The sequence below is a fragment of the Falco punctatus genome, assembly GCF_963210335.1.
Source record: "Falco punctatus genome assembly, chromosome: 7".
In the NCBI taxonomy this organism is placed as follows: domain Eukaryota; kingdom Metazoa; phylum Chordata; class Aves; order Falconiformes; family Falconidae; genus Falco; species Falco punctatus.
In genome coordinates, this window is record NC_137587.1 from 67,541,483 (window position 1) to 67,564,724 (window position 23,242).

The 23,242-nt window shown below is 39.1% G+C and overlaps 1 protein-coding gene across 8 annotated transcripts in view; it reads right to left on the reverse strand.

Annotated features, from left to right (window-relative positions):
- MEGF11 (multiple EGF like domains 11) overlaps positions 1-23,242 on the reverse strand; it is a gene marked incomplete at its 3' end in the record, with an annotated part of 303,133 nt that overhangs the window by 124,159 nt on the left and 155,732 nt on the right. Inside the window, exon 1 of one of the 8 annotated variants that reach the window (XM_080396940.1) lies at positions 12,198-22,171. The exons of the other annotated variants lie outside the window; for them this stretch is intronic. Within the exon in view, the coding sequence (XP_080253066.1) occupies positions 12,198-12,360 (163 nt within the window). The 5' untranslated portion in view covers positions 12,361-22,171. Of the gene's footprint in view, positions 1-12,197; positions 22,172-23,242 lie in introns of those variants that run through there. 8 annotated transcript variants of the gene reach the window in all.

Sequence of the window (23,242 nt, forward strand, 5' to 3'; positions counted from 1 at the left end):
AAGTCAGCATCTATAAAAAAAATAATAAATGCCTGAGATAGCCCAAAAATAAGCAAAGACAAGGTTTACATTTGTATGCACAGCCTGGTTAAGGACTATTTACAGGGTAATTGCCATAGATCACTTTCTTACACATTCGTCTACCTGTAAGGTTTTCCACACAAAAGATTTTGTCTTATAAGTGACCAACTCTTTTTAGTAATCAAAGCATCACAAGTTTGATAACTAGTTTACCACCGGCTTTTAGCAGAAGTACATTATACAGCACCACCAGTTACCAGTCATACATCTACCCTAAGCAGTCACACTTTTTGCCTTCAGATCTTTCATAGGTGTGAAAGGTCAGAGAAAATATTTGACTGTAGGCTGAGCAAACCACCAGAGTATGTAGACCCAAAGTATTCCCGCACTTTGATGCTGCTCTCCTCTGCTGAATGTGTGCAAGCAGAACAGGAGGAAGAAAACACAGGATGGAAAGTATTAGACAGAGATAAGAAAATCCCTAAGACAAGGAGGAAAGAAGGAGAAAGTGTATGTAATGAGAAGAAAAATGAGGGAAATAAGTCAAAAGAAAGAAAAGAAAAACCACACAAAATCCAGAAACAAGAGAAAAATAAACAGCTGAAAAGGAAGAAGACGTACATGCCTGCTGTCCTTACAAACAGTGTCCCACATAATATGTCCCTGAAAATAATGAAGGTCATCAACATATTATAGGAAGTAGCCAGCAATGAGTAGCCCATTACAACCACCACAGAAATGATCAATTTGTTTATCTTTGTTAACTGAAAACAGAAAACAATGTGATAAGGGGATAGGCTACATCTTGTTCCCCAAGGCTTTCATTCCCCCAGCCTCTTCCTCTCCCCAGTGACATGCACAGGACTCTTGATTTTCACTCGTGGATAAGCAGGGAATAATGACTAGCTGTAATAAAACAAGTAACTGCTTCGTGCACATACAAAACCTAATGTCTGATTTCCTGGGAGCTGCATTAGCAGGGTTTTAGAAGTCAATTTTTAAAACTCAGGACAGCATCAAAAAACTGACAAATGCCACTCGGTCACGTCCATGTTGTCACAGCTATTGAGGCCTCTGGAGAGAGTGTCAAAGAAATAAAGCAGATTTCTCTTTTGCTTAATTTGTGTCAATTGATTTCCTATTTTTAATTAATAATTCTAATTATGATGCAGCAAATTTACCCAACAGACAGAACTAGTTTAATCAGCATGTATTGATTGTAACAGTAGAATTATCCCAATGTTCCTGACACCATTGATTTTCTGTTGCACGACTATAAGAAAACAGGAACTGGACTGACTCTGTTGTCAGCTCACTGTGCCGATGATCCCTAAGCTGTGAATTGGTGATCCTGACCCTACAAATAAAAACACAGACATCATCTACTACTTCAGCTCTTCAGAGAAGGAATCTGGTGATTGAGTTACGACACAAATAAGGGAGTTTAATCATAGCTATAGCAGCTGGAAAATAAAGCTGATAGACACAGTTTTGAAGAAAAAAGCAAATGGTAAGGCAGCAGTTAGAAAAGTCTTTGCAAAACTGAACTAAATAATTTGCTTATCATTCCTAATTATTCCTCATTTTGAGAAGCCCCAAAACATCTATTTAACTTTAAGCACATGCTTAAATATCTGTGGTAAACGCTTCAGCACAATTTTCACCCTGAGTCTAGCATTTTTCCTTTTTTTTTGTTTTTCCAACAGCTCACCTAGGGAGGGTGCTTATAGGGGCAGCAGGGTGGACAGGCCATTGACACCTGCTCACATATAGTCAGTGCTCATTTTAATGCCACTGTATGACTGTGCCCAGCAGCTGCCCATTGCTGGCTCCAGAAGTAGTGCACTAGCGGTGAGAAAGGACAGGGAATTTACAGAAAAGGCATAGTGTGGTCCAAGCTCCTGTTTAGCTGTTTTGCTAGAGTCCTGCGATTCTTTTGCTCATCGAGCTCCAAATTCTGCAGAAATGATGCAAAAAGCCACCTGTAGTGGCATAGAGAATTTTTAACTATTTGCAATCTGAATGCTCCAAGTTCGAAAGTGTACGAAGGCTTGGCAGGAAATCTGCTCTCCGGTTGCACACCTGCCCAGGGCCCTCCGCTTTACAGAAAAATGTCAGAGCACAAACATGTGGCAACTTAAATGTCTGCAGTGGAATGAGTGGCCCTAGTTTATGGTGTGGAGCAACTAATATTTCTCACCTGTGACTGCTTCAATCTATTTGCAGTAAAGGAATCAAAAGCATCGGAATCCAGAGGGAAATGGCAACTTCTTGCCAGCAGCACAGAATATGCATGTATAATGGCACAGACTGTAAACTGAGATGGGTTTGAACCATACCTCTGGAACCAAGCTGCTCCCAGGTTTGTATACAAATATGCAGCGAGATCTGAAGGCCAGACAAAATACCATTACAGAATGGAAAAGAAAAAACAATGTGGATGCTACTGCCTGAATGCAATGGAAAGGCGGAGACATGTCACACCATTCACCATAGGTAACACAGGCCAGAGTATTCTTTTACCTGAAATGTAGGGAGGAATAGCCTGGGGTTGGAACCAGCTTTTGCAGAGAGGTGTGAAAGGGAAAGTATGACTTAATCTGCTTGTTTCATTGCAAAGCTAATCATAGTCTAGCAAAAGATAACCAAGTTTCCCCTTATTTGGTTTTTCACAATAGTTGACAATGAAAGCAGATTTAGCAGAAAAGCTGCTGTACTAGAGGTGAAATCACTAGTAATAGAAAAACCAGATTTTTTCCTAAAGCTGTTAATTCATATTAAACATTTTCTGCTTACTCAAACTATAATGTGTCAGTAATAAACATGTGATTTTAGTAGTTCGCTTTTTGGCTAAAATATTTGGAACAGTAACATTGATAATTACAGTAACAGTTATTTGCTCCCTGCCAAACCTGCAGTAAGGCACGCCTGCCTGCAGTTATGTCTTTTTAAGCCCAAAAAGATAAGCAGTACACATCATACACTTTGAATAATGAGAAAGATTTCCTATGGCCAGCATTTCAGAAGTGGAAACAGACTGGTTTGGTACAAACCATATCTATTTATGTAAAATGGGATTTTAATTGGAGTTACTTATCCCCATGATATAAATGAGGCAATGAAAAATGATTGATGCACTCTGGTAATTATTGTTATACCACCTTGCAAACTGCAACAAAAAAGTCTTTCATGTACATAATGGCTGTTTAAATTTTAATAAGATACAGAACTGCACTTCAGTAGGCAAAATATTAATGCTACATTTTGGGAAATATTTATATTTAAATACAAACATTATTTAACTGAAAAATCAGAATACATGAGGAATGCTGGGTGGATTTATTTAAGTGATAAATAGATCTATTTTGGAAACATACAAAAGAAAGTAAAAAATGCATTAGCTAGTTATTTTTCACAGTGGGAAAGTACAATCATGACACAGCATAAACTCATTGTCTCCCAAAGCATAAAAAGTGGCAGTAAGTATGATGGCGTAGATATATACAGTTCTCATAGTAGTCACTGTTGCTGCTTCTTTATTTCTACCTAACAGCAAAGGTTAAGAGTGCAAAAACAGTTTCTGTTCATTATTATACAGAATGAATAGCAATATAAATTCTTAATAATTGTTATACCTCTGGGGGAAGTAAAGCATTTCTGCTCATTTAAATGAAATGAAAGCTGGGCACTAGAGCCATCCTTCTCTTCTTCTCCAGCTATGGAACAATGCCCCACCCCAATGTAAAAACGTGTTGATTCTCTCCATCACAGCTATATCAGACTTTCCGGAAAACTGAACAGCCAATAAGGCTCAAAAAGGCTATTACAGAGTACAAGAGTCCTATTATAGATAAGTCTTCTAAAGATAGAAAAAACTGCAGAAAAGAGTCTGTCTCTATGATCAACTAATGCATCATTTGTCAGAAAAGAAATGTCTAGGCTATCTTGAAAAAAATGCCAAGAAGTTGCTTGTAACACAGGAGTGTATTGAATAAAAGACCAAAGCAATCAAGACCTTTTGTGGTTATAATCTCATTTGTGCATTGACAGTGTTTCAGTCAATAGACTGTCATACACTAGCTAAGAGTTCTATTGTAAAAATGTTTGGACCATCATATCAAATTTCATAGCTGATGCCCTACAAGGTCAGAGAGTGGAATCATTATTCATAATAGTGTGATTGATCAAACCATAAATACAGCAAAATAAAATTTTACTTTGGTGACTTCTATGATGAAAAATGAAAAAAAATATTCAATTCATACGTATCATCGTTTCTAGCAACCAGATCACATTGCATCAGGAAAATCCATGGCCTACTCTGCATATAAAGCATGATCTTGCTTTTATTGAAATCAAGTGCAAGTTCAGACTTTCTCTTAGGGAAGCAGGGAATAATGAAGGGGAACAGTCAGGTTTGAAAGCGGTAGTTCATAATTCTACACAATTCTGGATGCAGTTTACCACATTCTGAATGTTAATAATGGACCAAGAAAATGCAAAAGTAGAAACGGAAGCTTAGCTTATTCTCCCCCATTTTACCAGTGCAGTACAATCTATGCAGTCAGCTTTTCAATGCATATGCTTAATATACACCTCCGCGGAAGTCAGGTCAACACAGTACACGTGATGGGTCATACTCTGTCTATCAGGGATCTCAACCCACTCTTTTGTTTACTGAGCCTCTCAGTGAACCTGAATCAAGTATCAGAAACTGAATGAAACCTTCAAATCATGTCATTTAGTTTCAGTTTTTATTATGAAACCACTGCACTGTGGAATTATGGAGAGAACAGTGCTGTTGACTAGGGAACAGTAGTAGTTGGTCTTAAACCACCACAGGAACTCATTGCACTGCACATTTCAGTATCGCATTGCAGGGTTCAGAATATAATTGAACTGTTTGGCTTTTGAGTCCCTTTTCATTGAAAATGCAATATTAATGAACCATATTGAGCTTCCCCAAACAATAACAGGGATACAAATTAAAAAAAAAAAAAAAATCCAACCCTGTCCTAATTCTACATGCTTTATTTAGCCACCAAAAAAGAGGAAAAATACCCAAAGCAGAAAACATTAACGAATTGTGAAACAGGGATCAAGGGCATTTTTCTTAAGATTTGATCAGTTCAAGATATGTCACTTTTATATACCAGTAATCACCTGGATACAGGGTTTAGCAGCTAGTCTAATTATAGAGATGTTGAGCAGTGAATTTTTTAAAGTGAGAGTTAAGCTGAGAAGAGCTTCTTGACTAGGAAACGGTGTGTTCAATCAATTAAATCATCATAAAAGAAGAATAAGACCAAGTGGGGAATGTGTATGTGAGACTGAACTGAACTGTCACCTCAGTGTAGGCTGGAATATGGCCATAGAAGTAGATGGATGGATGAATCTTGCTCAGCAGAGAGCAGCCCACAGTGAATTGCTGATAAGATCTCAAAATAAATCTTACAATATTACAAGCCAAGGTGGGACTGCAGCCTCTGCAGCCTTGCTGTAGCTCACAAGCTAAACAGGTCCCTCCTGCCTATCTGCCTTCAGGGGGCTTTCAAGGTCTGAAAGAAGTTCTTCTACCTGCCTTCCTGGGACGTTTGTACTGTGTCAGTGAGGTATTACACAGCAGCTCATGAAAACTGGAAGTGGAGTGAGATTAACAAGCCTGGGAAGATTTGGATGAGTTTTTGTGACCGACCCAAAAATGCTGATTTCCCCTGTAACTACTGTTTTCCTAGATGACAGCTTAATGTCTGCCAACTAGAGGAAGGCGCGACTCCGACTGGAACCATTGCAATCCAAAGCAAAAAGGCAATGGTGGGATGTAAGGATTAAGCTGTCTGGCAGATTGGTTTCTGGGGTCATAGATAACTATGATAACTACTGACCTGCAGAGTACATATGAAGTGGAGATGGATGTCAGACAGCTCACTGATAAAGGTTCCTTTACTGTGTTTAGCTATTTAAGTCCTCAGTATACGGGGGCATTTTGGTTTAGGCTTTTTGTTTGTGCTGTAAGATATGCAAGGCTCATTCCTAACTATTACACAGTCAAGGGAACGCCTTTACAAATTATCATAAAAATCATTATTTAACTCCTGTGGGAGCTCAAAGACACAAAGATCTGCGCTATTCTGAAAAGGCATGAGCTGCGAGACTTGAAATGTCTCTTTTTGTCACTTTACTGCAAACAGATATTTTTAGAATAGGATATCCAAATAGAGATTTTTTTTCCCCAAAAAACTGTGCCCTAGATAAGATTTACACCGTGTGATTTCTGTCTGGCATGGACAAAGCTCTCACATCCCCCTTAACAGTACAGTGCACTCTAATTAAGACTGGGTAGTGAGTTGGCTTTTTATAGTGTGCAAAGTCCATAAACCAAAGCCATTTATACAGCTGCCCACTAAACCTCACACCCCTTTAAAGGCATGGCGAGATCTTCCCCAAACCGCTGTTATATTTCTGTTCCAAGAGTTTTTAGTATTGGTGATTCATGGCCAAGCTGAGAGCAGGAGAAAGAGCAGCTCTTAACTTATCCATGAAGCTTGAGCTAGCACAAGTAGGAGAAGTATAAAAGAGTCCTCATAGTTAAATGTCTCCCTTAAGGATGACAGTGTCCATTCCTTAGTGTCCTTAAGCTGCAAGGAAAGAGAATGGTTTGTGGCATGCAGTAAACCTCTACTAAATAAATTAAAATCTTTCCACTGACCTAAGCTGTCTCTCTGTTAAAACCAAAACACTGAACTGAATTCAGATGCATGGAAATGGGGTGCTGATGTTTTTCTGAAAATCATGGTGGACCCCTTCTGCACTTCTGCTTACAAATTCTTAAAGCATTTGTGTCTCCTCTCATGCTGCCCTCTTGCCTCTAAGAGATACCTCATCAGCAGAAAAGGTATCACATTTGTTCTTCTTCACTTCTTTCCTTAGAAATCCTCCTTTGCTGCAGCAGATGAGAAACTTGGCAGCAGGGAGGCAGCAGGTGTGCTGAATGCTGCTCTCATCAACCCTCACACTGACTACTCTGCCTCATTAGTTATAACTATATCGGTAAACCAACCAGGGTACGGGGCCAGTATCAGCATGTGACTGCCCGGAATACTCGACTCATAACACAGGGTTAGGCCAGCATGAAATAATATTTCTTCAGACCATGCCTCGGTGCCACGCAGGGGTTAGCAGAGCCCAGGGACTAATCCCAGAGGGCAGGCTGGATGCAGCCAGCTTATTTGGGAGAACGCTACATTTGAGCTCTATGGACATGACCGAGGCTGTGCCAGTTAACCTCAGGGTCAGAAAATCACCTGGCCCAACGACATACCTACTGTTTCCTTGGATCCCTTTGTTTGGCAGACCCTAACTAACCCTCATCTCCTGCCTTATACACACATCTTTCAGTTCACAGAGCCTAGGCTGCCTACAAAAAGCAGCACTACCCCTTGCAGATAATATGGAGATAAATTTCACCCACCCTCTAGAAACGCTAAAATAATTTGTCAGATGGTGTAGATCACTCTGTATGAATGCTCTGTCCTCATCCGTACTCTCCACTCTGCCAGTTTTTCTGTCATTAACAAATTTTATCTGCAGTGACTTTATATTTACTTTTAGATCATTACTGTAAATATTGATAGCAGTGACTCTAATACCAGAATACACCAAAAATACATTTGATGATTATTCCACATTGACCACTGCTTGTCAAGATCTGTCATTTAGCCAGTATTCAATTTTTTAATGCATGCTATTGATAATTGTATAGTGCTAATTTTTAATGAGAATATCCTTCAGAATTGAATCAAACATGTTAAAAAATTATTATATTTGCACAGCTATCCTAATAAAACTAGCAATTAATCCTGTGATCTCATCAAAGAATGAAATCAGGTTTGTGTAGAATGACCGATTCTTGTGAAAAACTAATGTTCATTTTCATTCCTATCTTTTAATTTTTCATTGATTGCATCCAATTAGTACCATAATTTATTGGTTTTCCACCTGGAGTTAACAACATCTTGTCCAAAATCTGCTCAGGATTGTGAAAATGTGCAAGTTTTTGTTTTTCATTAAAGACATTTTCTAAAATTAGAGGACACTGAAGGAAAACGAGTGAGAACTTGCAATAGAGGCATCCAGAATAGTGACTTAGTTGCTGGGCTGGCATATCAAGAAATCCCAGGGTAAAGAAGGAATATCTGAGTCATCCTCAAAACTCTCCCTTTTCCAGGTCTCAAGCACAAATCAAAGAGCAATAGGGAATTGCTCACACGCTGCTTCAATAAAGGCAGAGATTGATTTCAAGCTGCACAATGTTACACAGGCCTCTTGCTCTGCAGCAGGGCTTGTCAGGAGGGATAGGGAGACCTCTCTGCCCTAAGGGCAGGGCAGAGAATTAATAGCATAGGTTAGTGATGTATGCATTAGCAGCAAAGTAGCTATTGCTTTTTTCTCCAGCTCACCCTCACGCTTATCCTGTTTTCACAAAGGAGTATGATTAAGATGTAAGTTGTTTAGATCCATTTTTAATATCTCCTGATCAAAGATCAGAAGTGGAAGCTTAAATAGCATGTAAGAAATGACTTTGATATTAAAGAGAGAGAAAGAAGAACAAATAGTTTAATTTGCTTCTTGTCTTTCTTGGCTTGGGATTTTGAAGCAGATGTTCATATGCAAACACAAAAAACCCATCTTCCCTCCAAGTCTGAGCACATATCACATGGTTCAGAGAGAAGATGTATAGTGAGGACTACAACAGCGTGCTTTCTGCTTTAGTGTCACAAGAATGTCACAGGCAATGACCTATGTAAAATGCCTGAATGTGGGATGAGAAAAAACCCCCAAGAACAAGTCTTTACAAAGGAACAAAATACTCGAAGCAACCCATACTCATAAAACACGTGTAAGTACGCTATTTCAAGCATATCCATAGATCCAAAAAATAGCAAAACCACAGATTATTACAGCAAGATTTTAATGACAATCTGAAGAGACAAAGAAGCAAGCAATGTTAAAAGAAAGGGGCTGATTTCTGGGTCTTAGGCTGATGAGACCACAGGGTAGCACATACAAAGCCTCTGATTACTCATAAATACGGGAAACAGACTCTTCATGTCACCCAAATTCTAAAGGGCTGGAATGTCAGATTTTCAAGAGGGCTTTGATTCTTTTTGCTCTGTGTATGTATTGAGGAATGAGCAATAGCTAAATCGTGGAAACCAAAGCCAGATACAAGGAGAAAACCCAATCAACAAGGAATGAAACAGGAGGATATGTGATGTTTCACACATTCACTTTAATGCATAACACGAGAGAAATGGTCCATTGTAGCAAATACCACCTACCTTCCACCTCTCCAGGAAGAGGCACAACACTTGCCAGCAGAACCTCCCTGCTCTGCAAGGCTGATTCCAAAGCAGGCAGGCAGTTAACCTGCTTGGGAAGAGCAAACCACCTCACCATTGCCCAGGAAGAGAACTGGCGTGAATGCAGGCACAGGTTGAGAGCTTTCAAAGACTAATCCCACCCCATTCCCTTCAACCACAGAATCATCACAGATGGACATTATCACTGATTCTAGTATTTTCTATGAGTTTCTGATTTTTAAAATGTTTTTTAGACATTTAATCGCCTTTTCTTACAAGAACCTCAGAAAGACCTCCAGAAACACTTCCTAACTGTTTGTGATGAAGATGGAGGAAAAGCGGGAAGTAGACTATAAATATTAACAAATATTAAGATTTAAGTTTTGGTTATAGATCTGGGATGCTTGATCCCACAGCAAGACAGTTCTTGAACTCTTACCATGTAAAAGCCTATTCATGTAAGCATGGCTATAGATCCAGAACATACAGGCATATGTTACACATCTATATATGCACACCCTACTGGATTTATTTCGTGGAGACATTGCCAGTTATATCTCTCTGGAGATATATATATATATATATATATATATATATATATATATAAATATTTGACACAAGCCAAAATGTGTCATGGGGACTTCTGTATCTCATAGCATTCAAGCACACTCATACATCTATGTCCTTAGACTTCACAGAAGTCATAGAATCACAGCATCACAGACTGGTCAAGGTTGGAAGGAACCACTGAAGATCACCTAGTCCAACCTCCCTGCTAAAGCAGGTTCACCTACAGCACGTTGCACAGAGTTGCGTCCAGACGGGTTTTGAATGGCTCCAGAGAAGGACACTCTACAACCTCTCTGGGCAGCCTGTTCCAGTGCTCTGTCACTTCCTCCTATTCAGATGGAACTCCCTGTGTAGCAGGTTGCTCCCATTGCCCTTCGTCCTGTCACTGGGCACTACTGAAAAGAGCCTGGCCCCATCTTCTTGACACTCACCCTTGACATTCGTAAGATCCCATCTCAGTCTTCCTTTTTCCAGCTCTAGTCACAGCAACTGCATTCACCATCCTATCATGTTACAGGCCAATACCTCTTCCATGCTTGCTTCTAAATATATTGAAGTTTCATATAGGAAATTAAAACATTTTAAAATGTCTCTTTGTGATTGGACTTGTATCCTTAGACCAGTATTTTCTATGCATTAACTGAGCATAAGCTGAGTGCAAAATCTGGCCCCTCATACAATGGGATATTTTTGGCATTGGGCCCAGATAAGAACAAAACCCCAATTGTCTGAATTTAATGAGTTGGTGTCAGTTGGCAGTACAAGAAGTCTTTATGCAGGTATTTATTTGTCCCAGCAATAACAAGAATATTGGAATTTATATCCAGGAGATAAGGGAGCACCTTGTCACTCAAGCACAGCTAACAAGGGAAACACTATTTGGTACAGGCATGTAAATGCCAAATGCTTAGTCTGGTTATTACTGTAAATTCCATTTTTACAACCTCTTTTTTTCTAAATGGTCTCTTAATCGATTTTTAATTATATTTTTCAATGACATTTAACTACACGGGCTTTGTAAATATACCCACACATATGACAAAATATTAAAGGGGAAAATACCGATACACTAAAGGTACTATCTTCACAGACTGCACTAAGAAGAAATTCTAGTGCTCTCATTATGTGTTTTGCATAAGGAAGCAAGATCAAATTCATTCTGGGTATAAGTGGGTACAGTCCTACACAGGCAGCTGATGCCAGCTGATCTGGTCCTCAGAGCGCTAACGACACACATCACCAACCCATCAGTACAGAGCTGCACTGCTCCTACCTGACAGTCATCAAAATGGAACAGGAAGGTACATAAAACAGTCACCGCCGGGTCACTAGCTCAACCAGCCACAGTGATTCAAAGCAACTTCTAATCCACCTCAGCACAAAGCAGCTGGGGAGCCAATGGTTGCTGAAAATAATGTACTCTAACATTTTTCACTTATACAGTGTGTGTTATTTATTACAAGGGGGAAAATACATGCCAAAGTATTATTTAACCTAAAATACAACCAACATAGAGATTCTTTAACAAATGAGTCACAGCTATCTAACCTGTAGATCAAGACAGCAGACCAAACCTTAGGAAAGGTTAGTGCCTTTTATAACTGAGGCTGAGAGAGATGACCAAGAGAAAGTAAATGGTGTTAACGTGGCTTTTGCCTAAATAAGGAGTGAGAAAAATTGAGTGATAACTTCCAATTCTGGGCCCTGAATGACTACCCACGTTGAAATTTGGCCAGGACATACTGACCAAGTGCTGGTTTAACACAAAGTTCCACAAGGTCTTGAGTGATCAGAAGAGGTAAGGACACCTTTTTTACTTTACAAAGACCATGTTAGAGAAAAGCAGAAGGCAATGTATCTCGTGTCTCCAGTGTGGTGTTTTGGAGGTGTTGAATAGCACAGCTGGAGCATCGGGCAGGCCTGCAGCACACAGGGTGGCATTAAAAGACATAGCACTATAAATTGCATCCATTCAGCTGCCTAAAACACAGGTTTGGGATAGGTTTAAAAAGTTAAACCAGTTAAAAGTAACAAATGACAAAATCCTGGGAAGCCTGAGCCACTGTACAAAACTACTCAATTCTCTTGAGTTTCTGGCACAGCATCCCTCAGGTCTGGGGTCCAAAGGATTAGATGCCATTCAAGAGAGAAACCATGCACAGGGAAAGGCTGGGAGCAGCACCCTCAGATCCCACCACCCGAGGCACCCTACATTAGCCATTGGATTTTTTGGAAACCACTCACTGTTGAAGTTGCTGTTCCCACTAGTCTCTGCCGGTGCGGTGCTGTGCTCCCCTGGCCCTTCACTGGTGGCCCTTCCTGACACGGAATGGGGAGAAAAGGGAGGAGACGACACAAAGAAAGGGAAGAAGGGGACATGGGAGGTGAAAGAAGGGAAAGGGAGCATCTGTAACCAAACGCTTCCAACAGTTTCGTTACACGTACATACTGAGTACACTTAGGGCCTGTCAATGACAGCTTTGCATTGACCCTAACTGGCCTCAGGTCAGGTATAAAGAAGCTGTTTCACACAAAAGCAGGTTCACGCAAGGGCTCCAGAGCAGGCAGGCACCCGGGGTGGTTTTGCAGTCTGTCCTTAACCTGCAGTCACAGGCAGCTGGAAATTTCAACAAATCTGCACTACAAAAATTATTTTTATCTTTTCTGTTCCATTGAAAATGCCACTTCTTATTGAAAAATTTACCATTTCTGACTGCAAAACTCAATCTACTTTTTAACAAAAAAATATTTTTCTGCCAAAAGTGCTTTTTTCCCCAAAATTCAATTTCCCACAAAAAGAATGTTATGACAATTTTTGTAAATAAGCGCTATTGATACATTTTATGGAAAATCAAAATGATAACTTGAAAATTACCACTTCCTGTGCATTTTTTAAAACCACGTATAAACTTATTGAAGTCAGCAGGATAACAACAGGTGAAGGCCTCCATTTTTCACTCAGACTTGTATCTGCTGACAAAATTGTTCACACATACCTTTTACATGGACAGGGTGTCATATTATTATTAGCAAGACTGTAATTTCATTGATGGTTACAGAAGCAGTGGAAACACTAGAAGAACAGAATTTAGTATTTACCCAATTCCCAAGCTTAACAATTATGGCAGAGGCATAGTGCTTTTGTTGTGGAAGGACCTGATTTCTTTATGTTGTGGAACTCATAAAAACCACAGGACTGGGGAATGACTATATTGATCTTGGATAAGATTCACTCCTGTGCAGAGATCCAGCACAAGCCAGTATACCACATAAATTTTGTTTAAGCCCCAATACTGGGTAATAAAGTGACACGCATATCATGCATTAGTGTTACAATAATGCTTTGTTGCTAAATATTGCTACTCCTGAGCAGACTACAAAACTCTTTCAGATTGTCAAAATAACCTCCACTGTGCAAATAGGGAGACATCGAAAGGAGATGTGACTTGCCAAAGGTCACCCAGCAGGGAAGCAGAAGAGCTTGGATACATTCAGATGCCAGGGTAGAAATCTATCTTCTGTCCGTTGCCCTCATACGCAGTTCAAACACACAGTCCATGACAGCTTCTGCCCCACAAAACATCTTATCTAAAAGGCCTCTTGTAAAGTCTGCTGGCACAATGGCAGCCGAGTGTTCATCACAAAATGCATTCATTAATTCATGCCATTTATTTTAATTTCAATGAAACCTGATTTAATTAGGTGTTGTATATGCTCTGCATAGATGACTAATGCCTTTTTTATTTTTTTCCTGTGGATATGTATTTTAAATGCTCTTTTTTCTTTCAGCAGCAGCTTTGGCTCACCTGCCCTTCCTCCTATGGGATCTGAGGAAAAGGAATGTAACTGGCATCCCTTGCCACCCGTTAATGAAACTAGGGTTCACATTACTGTCATGATGTGAAGACTGGTAAAACATCTTCGTTGACAGTTTTAAAACTTCCAGAACACAGAAATTAAGCAACAATGAACTGGAAATCTCAGAGACAGATTTCAGTAGATAGCAATGCACACTCAGTTCATTAACTAACTCTGCAAAATTGCAATGGCTATATTTCATGTGTCACAAACCCTTAAGAACAATAAAAGTGTTTGTTAACAGACTTTTTGGGGAAAAAAAGCTAAACCAAGTTGCAATGCATGCTGCACTTCTGTGTCTCAGCAAAAGCTGGCTGTAAAATAAAGTAAACTGTGGATACATTTTAGGGAACTACAAATACAGTTTCGGATCAATCTATTCCTGAACTTGTGCTGCTGGTCAAAACGGTAATGGAAAAACAACCCTGCTAAGGTTTCTTGCATTAAGGATAGAATTCCTTCCCTCATCACAAGCTGGCCTTCTTGTTTTCTGGGGAAGGGAATACATCACTCTGCTGGGGATCCAACAATTCTTTGTTGGTCCTTTTTAAGTAAACATATATGCACTTGTACTTATGAATGGTTGCTTTTTTGTTTGGCCATAAAGTGTCCAGGTGACCATCTAAGCATATAATTCCTCACCTAACTGCATAACCCTGACTATTCATGTACAAATTGTAATTACAAGTGCACATTTATTGTGCAAATACAGTCTTTATTTTGCTATTTTTAATTGCCAAAACACAAAAACTTTCAAAATATAAGTGAACTGTTATGTTAGATCCTGTTTTGCAAACTGTCTGCTCAAAGGCTGAACACTAATAAAGGTACTAGCCCAAGGAAATGCGCAATTCAAGCTTGGTTCTATGAACAGTTAAAGCAAGCTAATGAACATCCCAACTTGCTTTCCCAGTCCTTGAATGTTCAGAATCACACAGGTTCCCAATTTATTGTGCATTCGACCACAAGATAAATATAAGAACAAACCTTAGAAAGGATTTTGGAATTCAGGTTGGCCTAACAGCAGGTAACAGTAAGAAATCCACTTCTCTTCAGATGGATGAAGTGATAGAAACACAAGGTAGACCGAAAAGGATCAATTTGTCATGACCAGTAAAAGAGAGTTGAAGCTTATGTTTTCATTTCTGATACCTAAACTGGCAAAGCACTTCAGAAGCTGACATTTATTGATCATGTAGCCTCAAAACAATACTGCTGAAGTTCAGAGCCCACGCAGGCAAAAGACATGCATTAAATATAACAGGAAAGTTCCTAAAATTGCTTTTGATAGCAGAAAAAATAGAGAAATAAATTCCATTTACAGAATTGGTCTATGTATGGGAAGCATATAGCTACTTTTACCAGCAAGAAAGTATTGGGATTTTGCTATTACGTGGCTTTTTCTTTCATGTTAGATCACCATTTTGAGATGCAGAGCGAAAGTTGTGCCTGTTAATGTCACTGGCCTCAATCATGCAATCCTTAATCAAGCAGAAATCCCTGCAGCTTTGCCCATATAAGAATTACAGACTTAGTTATAGGTCTTCTGGTGCAGATTTGACCCCTGCTGCCTCCCTGCCGCAATAAAACTCCTAAACCCTTTTGGATCATTACTTCTACAACTTGCCAGAGGGCATGGGAGTGCAGCATTTATGGGGTTGCTTTCTGTTTTTAACCAAGAGTTGAGGCTCCATCCAGACTGTACTGGCAAACATACAGCAAGAGAAATAATCTAAACCAGATACAGGGCTGGTAGGGATTACTCATTCCAGAATAAAACATTCTCTTCACCAATTCTGCCTCCATGCAAAACAACTACTTGCTAGTCCTTGTTCGACCGTTGCCAGTATGCCCTTTTTTAGAACATAAAAATAGGTTTCCTTAATGGTGTAAAAAGGTTATTAGGATTGTTTATTCTAAGCTCTGAAATATGTATTCAATTCTCAATTTGCTTATACGTCTTTTAATTATATCACCATTGGTGTTCTGTCTTTGTAGTGGTAATTGGAAACTGATATAAAATCAAGACTAGAAAACATTAAGCATTGTAGTGACTGGAGTTGTTTTTCACGGCATTTATCATCTCACTGCTTGTTCTTCAGAATTAATTTTCCAACACAATTCTCTTTAACATACAATATTGGGTGAAAATATTAAACATGTTCACTGGCAGACGATGTCTATTTGTCAGAGACAAGCACAATAAAAGCCATACCCTGCTAAATTCTGAGCCTGCAATTCACTAAATTATGTAATTCAGCATTAGAGGGGAAGGAATATCAATCTAGGAGGTTTTGTGCAGCCAGAATCTTAAAAACTTTTGACATAGCCTGGATGTGAACGTATAGAAGACCAATGCAAATAAAACCATGTTGTGTCCTTGGGTAACAGAATGACAGCGGTGTCCCTCGCAATTCCCGAAGGAGGCAGTAGACAGGCTGCAGTGAGAAAGGAGAGGAGGATGCAAATACTTCTGTTCTGAAACACAAATAATGTGAGTTGTCCGGACAGACATACTAGTTGAATTTGTTTCTTGAAATGAGATCATCTGTAGGCAAACACATACACAAATGAGATTATGCGTAAATGGAGAAGGGAAGGAGACCAAAACTGATTTTGAGGCAGGGACAGCCATCACTGTCAAAGGAGAGTGAGAGAGATAGCATTTTGCAGGGGCTTGGCAAAAAGAGAAGTACTATGCCAGAATGAAAAGTCCATGATTGCACTGGAGAAAGGGAGATCCAGACAGCACCCGGAACCATGGATTGGGCCCGAGGGCAGCTTGCTCATTCATGTTTGTGAAGAGGCCCAGAATCAACAGAGGTTAAAAGTCTTTTCAAAAGAGAAAGAGAAGGAAAAGGAGCGATCCAGGCAAAGGCAAAAGTAGCTCCTGAACGGCACCAATGGCTTCTGATTTAGGAAATACCTCAGAGGGGAAGTGTATAAGTAGAAAGACAATAGCTATCTATCTATCTACAGATGCATATAGTTTCATAACCACAGACGACTAAAGATGGCCAGCCATGAGTACAAGAAGCACAAATCTGTATGCACAAAGGCACATACATGCATATATAAAGACATAGAAATATACAGGTTATAAAAATGTATATTACATATATATGTAACACATAGAGATGAAATATAGAATACATGTACACCTGATTAATATACATTGAATGTATACTGTTTAGCCAGAACTGAAATATTCAGGTGTACATATACGCACTCATCTACAAGATATTTACCTGGATAAAATTCAAAACTTCCTGAAGTCTGTACAAGTATTCCTACAACGTTAGTGGTCTGATTCTATACAAAGGCCACGATTTAGACTGAACTTAAAATCCCCATGAAATAAACAACAAAATCCTTCTGGGTTCTCATTTCCCAATGAAAAGAGGAGGCAAATGTTTGAAATTGTACCAGGAGACATTAATCATCCTGTAGGCATTTTGCCTCAACCCTGAAGTAATGACTGGTGAAGTGTGTTCTTTGGTGCAACCAAAAGCCACTTTCAGGATGGGGCTTCAGTCTCCAAGAGGTCTGTGGAAGCTGCTGCATATTAAAGCCGACTCAAGACAAGTGAAATTATTCTCCATTGAAATCCATATGAACATTTTGATAATGACAAATGTCATACATCATTAGAGTTCTTTATTCAAGGTGCCCTTCAAGGTGCTTTATTTACCATATTTTGATTGGGAATAATAGTAGAATAATAAATGGGGAAAAATATGGGGTTTGTTGTCTTTGTTCAAATTTCTTGGTGTGAGAGAGCAACATGTGTCTAATTTTTCATATATCCTTGAACAGCCTGAAATGACAGATTGCCCATAATCTGTTATAAAATCTCAGTGCCAGAATATGACAATAGATAGCACCATGGAGTGTCTTGGTTATCTTAAAGGGAATAATTTAACACTAACCAACAGCAAAAGGGTGACCCAGTTCGGAGAGGCCTGGAGAGAGATACATTGCTGGTGGCTCCAACCATGTGTGGCTACGTGCAGGCACAGTTAAAAGGCAGATTAATAGGCATTCAGGTGTGAGGAAAAAAGCCAAGGAGCCCTACTGTGGAACACACGGCATTCATCCTATTTTGTAAAGCACTTTATGAACTAACCTAGGCTGGTCTTTTTTTAAATAGTGAGCATCCAAAGATTTACCCCAGTGTTTCTCCAGCCTGATCTGTATTCCAAAACAGTACTGCTCACATAAATCTGTGTTGTTTTTTACTAGAGAGTGAAAGGGAAAAAAGAAAAGCTGCCATTAAATCAATAGGCTGCATTGCACACCACAGTATATGAAAGTAATAGTGCTGTGCTTACCATTTGTGCTGCCACCAACTAATTGCTGTAACTTGCACTTCATTATCCTCTGTAATATGGTTACAATAATAGAGAATGACAAATAAGAACTGTTACCTTTCTACTGGCCAGTCTTTACTCGCAGGGTGAGTTCTCATTCAAATGCATCTATCTGGATGAGTAAGATTTCCCAGATTACACATTGACTTAAAAGATATAATATGAGCAGTGATGGAGAACTGCCTTAGGAAATATTTTCACAGGCACACTTTTGGGATCTAGCACAAAAAATCTTTACTGCTGCTTTTGTACCCACCATGGTGTCTCCCTTAGCTCTCCCTGCATTTAAGTCAGCAATGCTGGCAGACAGAAAACCTGATTCTTATGAAACACTTAACATGCCTTATGCCTTCCCTGAATCAGGTCTTCCAGTCATTCACACACCAGAGAGGTGGTCTGATTCTTTTGATGTTAAATTGGGTACCATAACTAATAAAAATGACTACATTACATTGATTATCAAGCAGAAACAGCAAAGAACATTATGGATAGGAGAACAGATTTGGGGCTCTGGCAAGAAAGGATAAAAGTATTTGATCATTAATGTGTGTCCTAGTTAAAGAAAATCCTTTGTTGCAGCAAAAAAGAGGAACTGTAGAAAATCTGAATGAAATATCCAATACCCGCATTATGGCCATCTGGTCTCTGATGGTGTTCAGAAAGGGAAGAGGAGCCTCCCAGTCCTCTTCTGTTGCTTCTAAATTCTGTGCAAGAGATCAGTTTTCCCCATTGGAGGTAAAGGATGTGCACAGTATCAGAAGGAAAGAAAGAATGGGGAAGCCATCATTACAAAGTCTTTATTTATGCTAATGATCCTCAAAAATGTCAGTGCTCCTATGCAAAGACGTATGGACTTTATAAGACACTGCAATGAAAACTCAAAAGTTTCACTAATCAAATGAATGCACTTATAAATTAATTTTTTTTTAATCCCACGGTAGCCTCACATGTAAGTGTCTCAAAAGTCAGCATTTACCCTAGGCATACACAACATTCACAAATATCACTAATATTTGTCTGCAAAAAAAGGCAAAATTGCATTAAGGCATGCATATGCATAATTAAAGACATCCGTAGGTGAAGAACGATGAAAAAAGCATAACAAATTTCCAAAGCCTTCCAAACCAAATTTGAGGTAACTAATTGCCGAATGTCTACTGTTACAACAGCCACTCCATAATAATGGTTGTGAGGTAGTTTCCATTCTTACCCCGTGCTGAGCTCTCTTGTAAACTTCTGCATTTTTCTAACCCCTTTTGGGGATTGTATTTCTTTCTTTTTTTCTTTTAGGGACACAAGATGCTCTTTTTGTTTTCTGCTTGGTTACAAACTAGCTATAATCAAGAGTCTCTCTTAGAAAACAGTACTAAGTGTCCATAATTATGTGTAAACTAGCCTAAACAGTTAAGGACCACAACAGTAAATGAAAGTAAATCTAAACATGACCACGAATCAATGTCTCCTTTGCATTATTTCAAATGCTCTGCTAGTTAACGATGTTTGGAATTGGTTTATGATTATTATAACCTCTCCGATAGTTAAATCAATCAAATAACTATTGCTGTAGTTCATCAAATATATACCTCTAAAAAGAAGGTACTTCCCTTGCATGCTGCTAAGGAAAAACAGCATTTCGTTATTACAGACATGATTAGTTAGTCTTCATATTCTAGAAATGTGGTGAAATAATGCCTTGGAGGTAATAGTTAAATATTTTTGCATATGTTTAGAGAGTTTCTATTTTTCTTAGAAAGAAAAAGACATAAATTATACTGCACACTGTTATGTAGTCAATGGCATGTATTGACTGCAATATGTTACTCAACACTGCTTCATACCAGGCATTTACATACACTTCTAGAAATTCATCCAGCATTTTTTATTTCACAACTATACTGTATCACACTGATGTTGCTTTTTAATTTTATTAAACCAGTTTTTCAGAAGCTTTTCTACATCTATGTGGATACCAGCTTTTCTGTGAACAGCATTAAAAGGAACTACTTGTCTTAGCCCTGCACTGACATTATCATGGTAAATTGCTTTAAAATATCACTTGTAACTGTAATATTAACACAATAAAATGTTTTAAATTTGCCTACTGTGTCTGAGAAATTGCCTTGATGTTGAATTACTTCTCATAGTACATTAACAATTATTCTAATAATTGTCAGGAGCAGTGATGGACATTTTGTTCTCCTAAATGAAGGGAGACTGTAGCTCCAAGGACACAGGCAGTTTATTAAATTTCATAACTCTTGGTGTTCAGGTAGCTGATGTGGAAGATTTATACCTATATATCAATTACAAGTTTATTGTACTAATAGCTTGTAAGATTAGAGCATCTGCAAGCTGCAGTATTATGCAAAACTCAAGATCAAGGCTTCCCATGCAGTGATTCCCATTACTGCATAATAAAGATGAATGCAACCCAGTGTTGCTCAGAAAGACCGTTAACTAAATGAAGAAAGCAGTTCAGTGAATGTGGAATCTGTACAGGAGCCAAATCGAACTCCCTCTTATAACTCAGAGATGCAACATTTGGGTAGCTGCCCAAGGAAGGAAAGAGAAGAAAAACCAAGTCTGCATGCATTTTCGTTTCTCACTAACTATAAGCCCATGGTTATAAAATCTAACTAAATTTTTGATTTCTTTATACGTGCTGTTCCAGACTCTTTAACCCATGTATTCTTGATTACAGGAATGTAATTGGTATGCAGGCCATGTTAGATGCATTACAATAACTTTGCAGTTACAGATATAACATATTCCCACTAAATTTCAGTATGTGCAGTCCAAAGTCAAAACAAGATAAAAAGAATTCCAAAGATGAGAACTCAGTGGGGTTTCATAATCCTCAGCATGTGTATAGTTGAGAGGCAGAGATCCAGATGACCTGGACAAATCTGCATAAAGTTTTTTTGAAAACACAAATGAATTTCTGAAGTAATCACTCCATCAACACATGGGATTGTATCTCCACCTCTCCCACTCTTCACTTCTGCTTGCAGAAGTAGACTTGCATAATAAGTAGAAACCGCATTTGCAATGTACTCTTTTTTGAGCCTTTAGGATGAATGCTGTTCAACCTGACTACCTGGTGGATATATTTAATAATGTATCAAAAATATGTGTGCTGTGTCTGATTCTAAGATGAGAAACAAGGAATGATAGTCTCTAAACATTAGGTTTGTTACACAGCTTTCAAAATATAAAGGGCTGACCACTAATGTAACCTCTGCATTGCACAGTCAAAGTAGAGAATTTGGAATTCACGATGTGTTCCAAATTTGACCCATCACTCAGAGGAAGGTTACCAAAGAATGCTGGCATGAGATGGTTAAGAAGATAGCTTGGAAAGGAAGTTACATTTGTTAACCAGAAGTGAAATTCTGGTCAAACTGAAATGATGACACATACATGACACGAGACACCAAACCCTCTGAAGGAAGAGGCTGTGGTTATCACAGCTGAAAGTGACTTCAGAAGTGACTACCTGGAAGCCCGTGACTGGAGAGAAACCTCTGGAACATACTGTTCAAAGTACTGCTGTCTATACTGAACCGTATTGTCAGGGTCCTGGGTGCACAATGGGCTTTGACAGCCCTGTCCAGCCTCCCCGGGGACTGCCACCCACAGTCCCTGCCCAAAGACCCAGAAGCTCCGTTTCAGCTCAGCCCTGGGCCTTCAGTCCCTGCCTGAGCTATGCTGTAGATGCGTTTGTCTCCAGCTCTGTCCCAGCCAGGGCCCTGCCTGGCCATGAACCCTGTTGACCTCTAGCCCATGGAGCCCATCCTGGCCTGACCTCAGACCAGCCTCATCACCATGGATCTGCTTGACAGTTGCTGTACTGTGCCTCAGTATCTGGAGCAAGTCTCCTAACACAGACTTTCAAAAAGTCACTCATGAGGAGCAAGCAAAGAAATGTACAAGATGACGATATGCCACTTTATATACATCTGTATGAGATTCAAGACATGATTAATCGCCTTCTGTGTGATCTAAGTATTGGTCAGCCACAGAAAAACCCCAGGCTTTACATCGTAGAGATCAAAAAGGCGACAAAATAAGGCCTAATCAAATGTGGCATGGAAGAAAGTGCCAGTGTTTAATGTTAATAAATTTATTACAGAGAACTCTCTCATCAATAGGGGCAACACCACTCACTGGTTTGGAAAACATAGTTACTTGCAGATTTGCCAGTATACTGACAGGCAAAGAAGGCATTAACTGTAAACTCTTAAAAGTGTAGGCATGTTGTAAGCAGCAAATTAGAAAAGAAAGATGAAGAAATCAGAAAGCAAGCATCCAAGCAGTTCTTCAGAACCCCGTTATTAAACTAGAGATGCATTTTATATATCCTAATAATTGCCCAGTATAATCCCATCATTTCCATTGTTGATGTTTGATGTTGATTAATGTTTGATTAACTGTTGATATCATAGGCATTTGTTCATGATAGTTAGTGTGTGACATCATTCATGCTAATGTTAAACGTATGGTCAAATGTAATACTATCTTACTTACTGCTACATTATGTTACATAATCCAAGTGCAAAACATGCAAAAAGTCAAGAAGCTGAAGCCTGCACTTAGTTATGTTAATTCTCTCAAGTATGATGATATTTCATTGCACCTCTTAATAGCCAAACCTTTCCTGCAACTCAACTGCTGCTTGGCAGTCTGGATAAGAAAGATGTGGGTGATCCGTTCCTGTAGCTGAGATCACACCCTGCCTGCAAGTGCCTCACCAGATGGTCAGCATATTGCATTTTCCCCTTGGTAACATCCTTTTTTCTCCCTGCATCTGGAACTCAAGTGGGAAAATACTTATGTTGTTTCCTGTAGTGCTAAAGGTAGGGACGTATCCTCAGCTATTGCACAGTGCAGCTACCCATGTCTACACAGTATCTTGCTTTAACTTGAGATGTATCTGAATTTCGGGTTTTATTTCACCCTCTCACAGTCTGTTGATTCACCAGTCAGGTAACTACTGTGATCAAGAACTTCTACAAAACAATTGCTTATTCGATCTCAGGTGCTTGAAGTGTTGCTTATTCT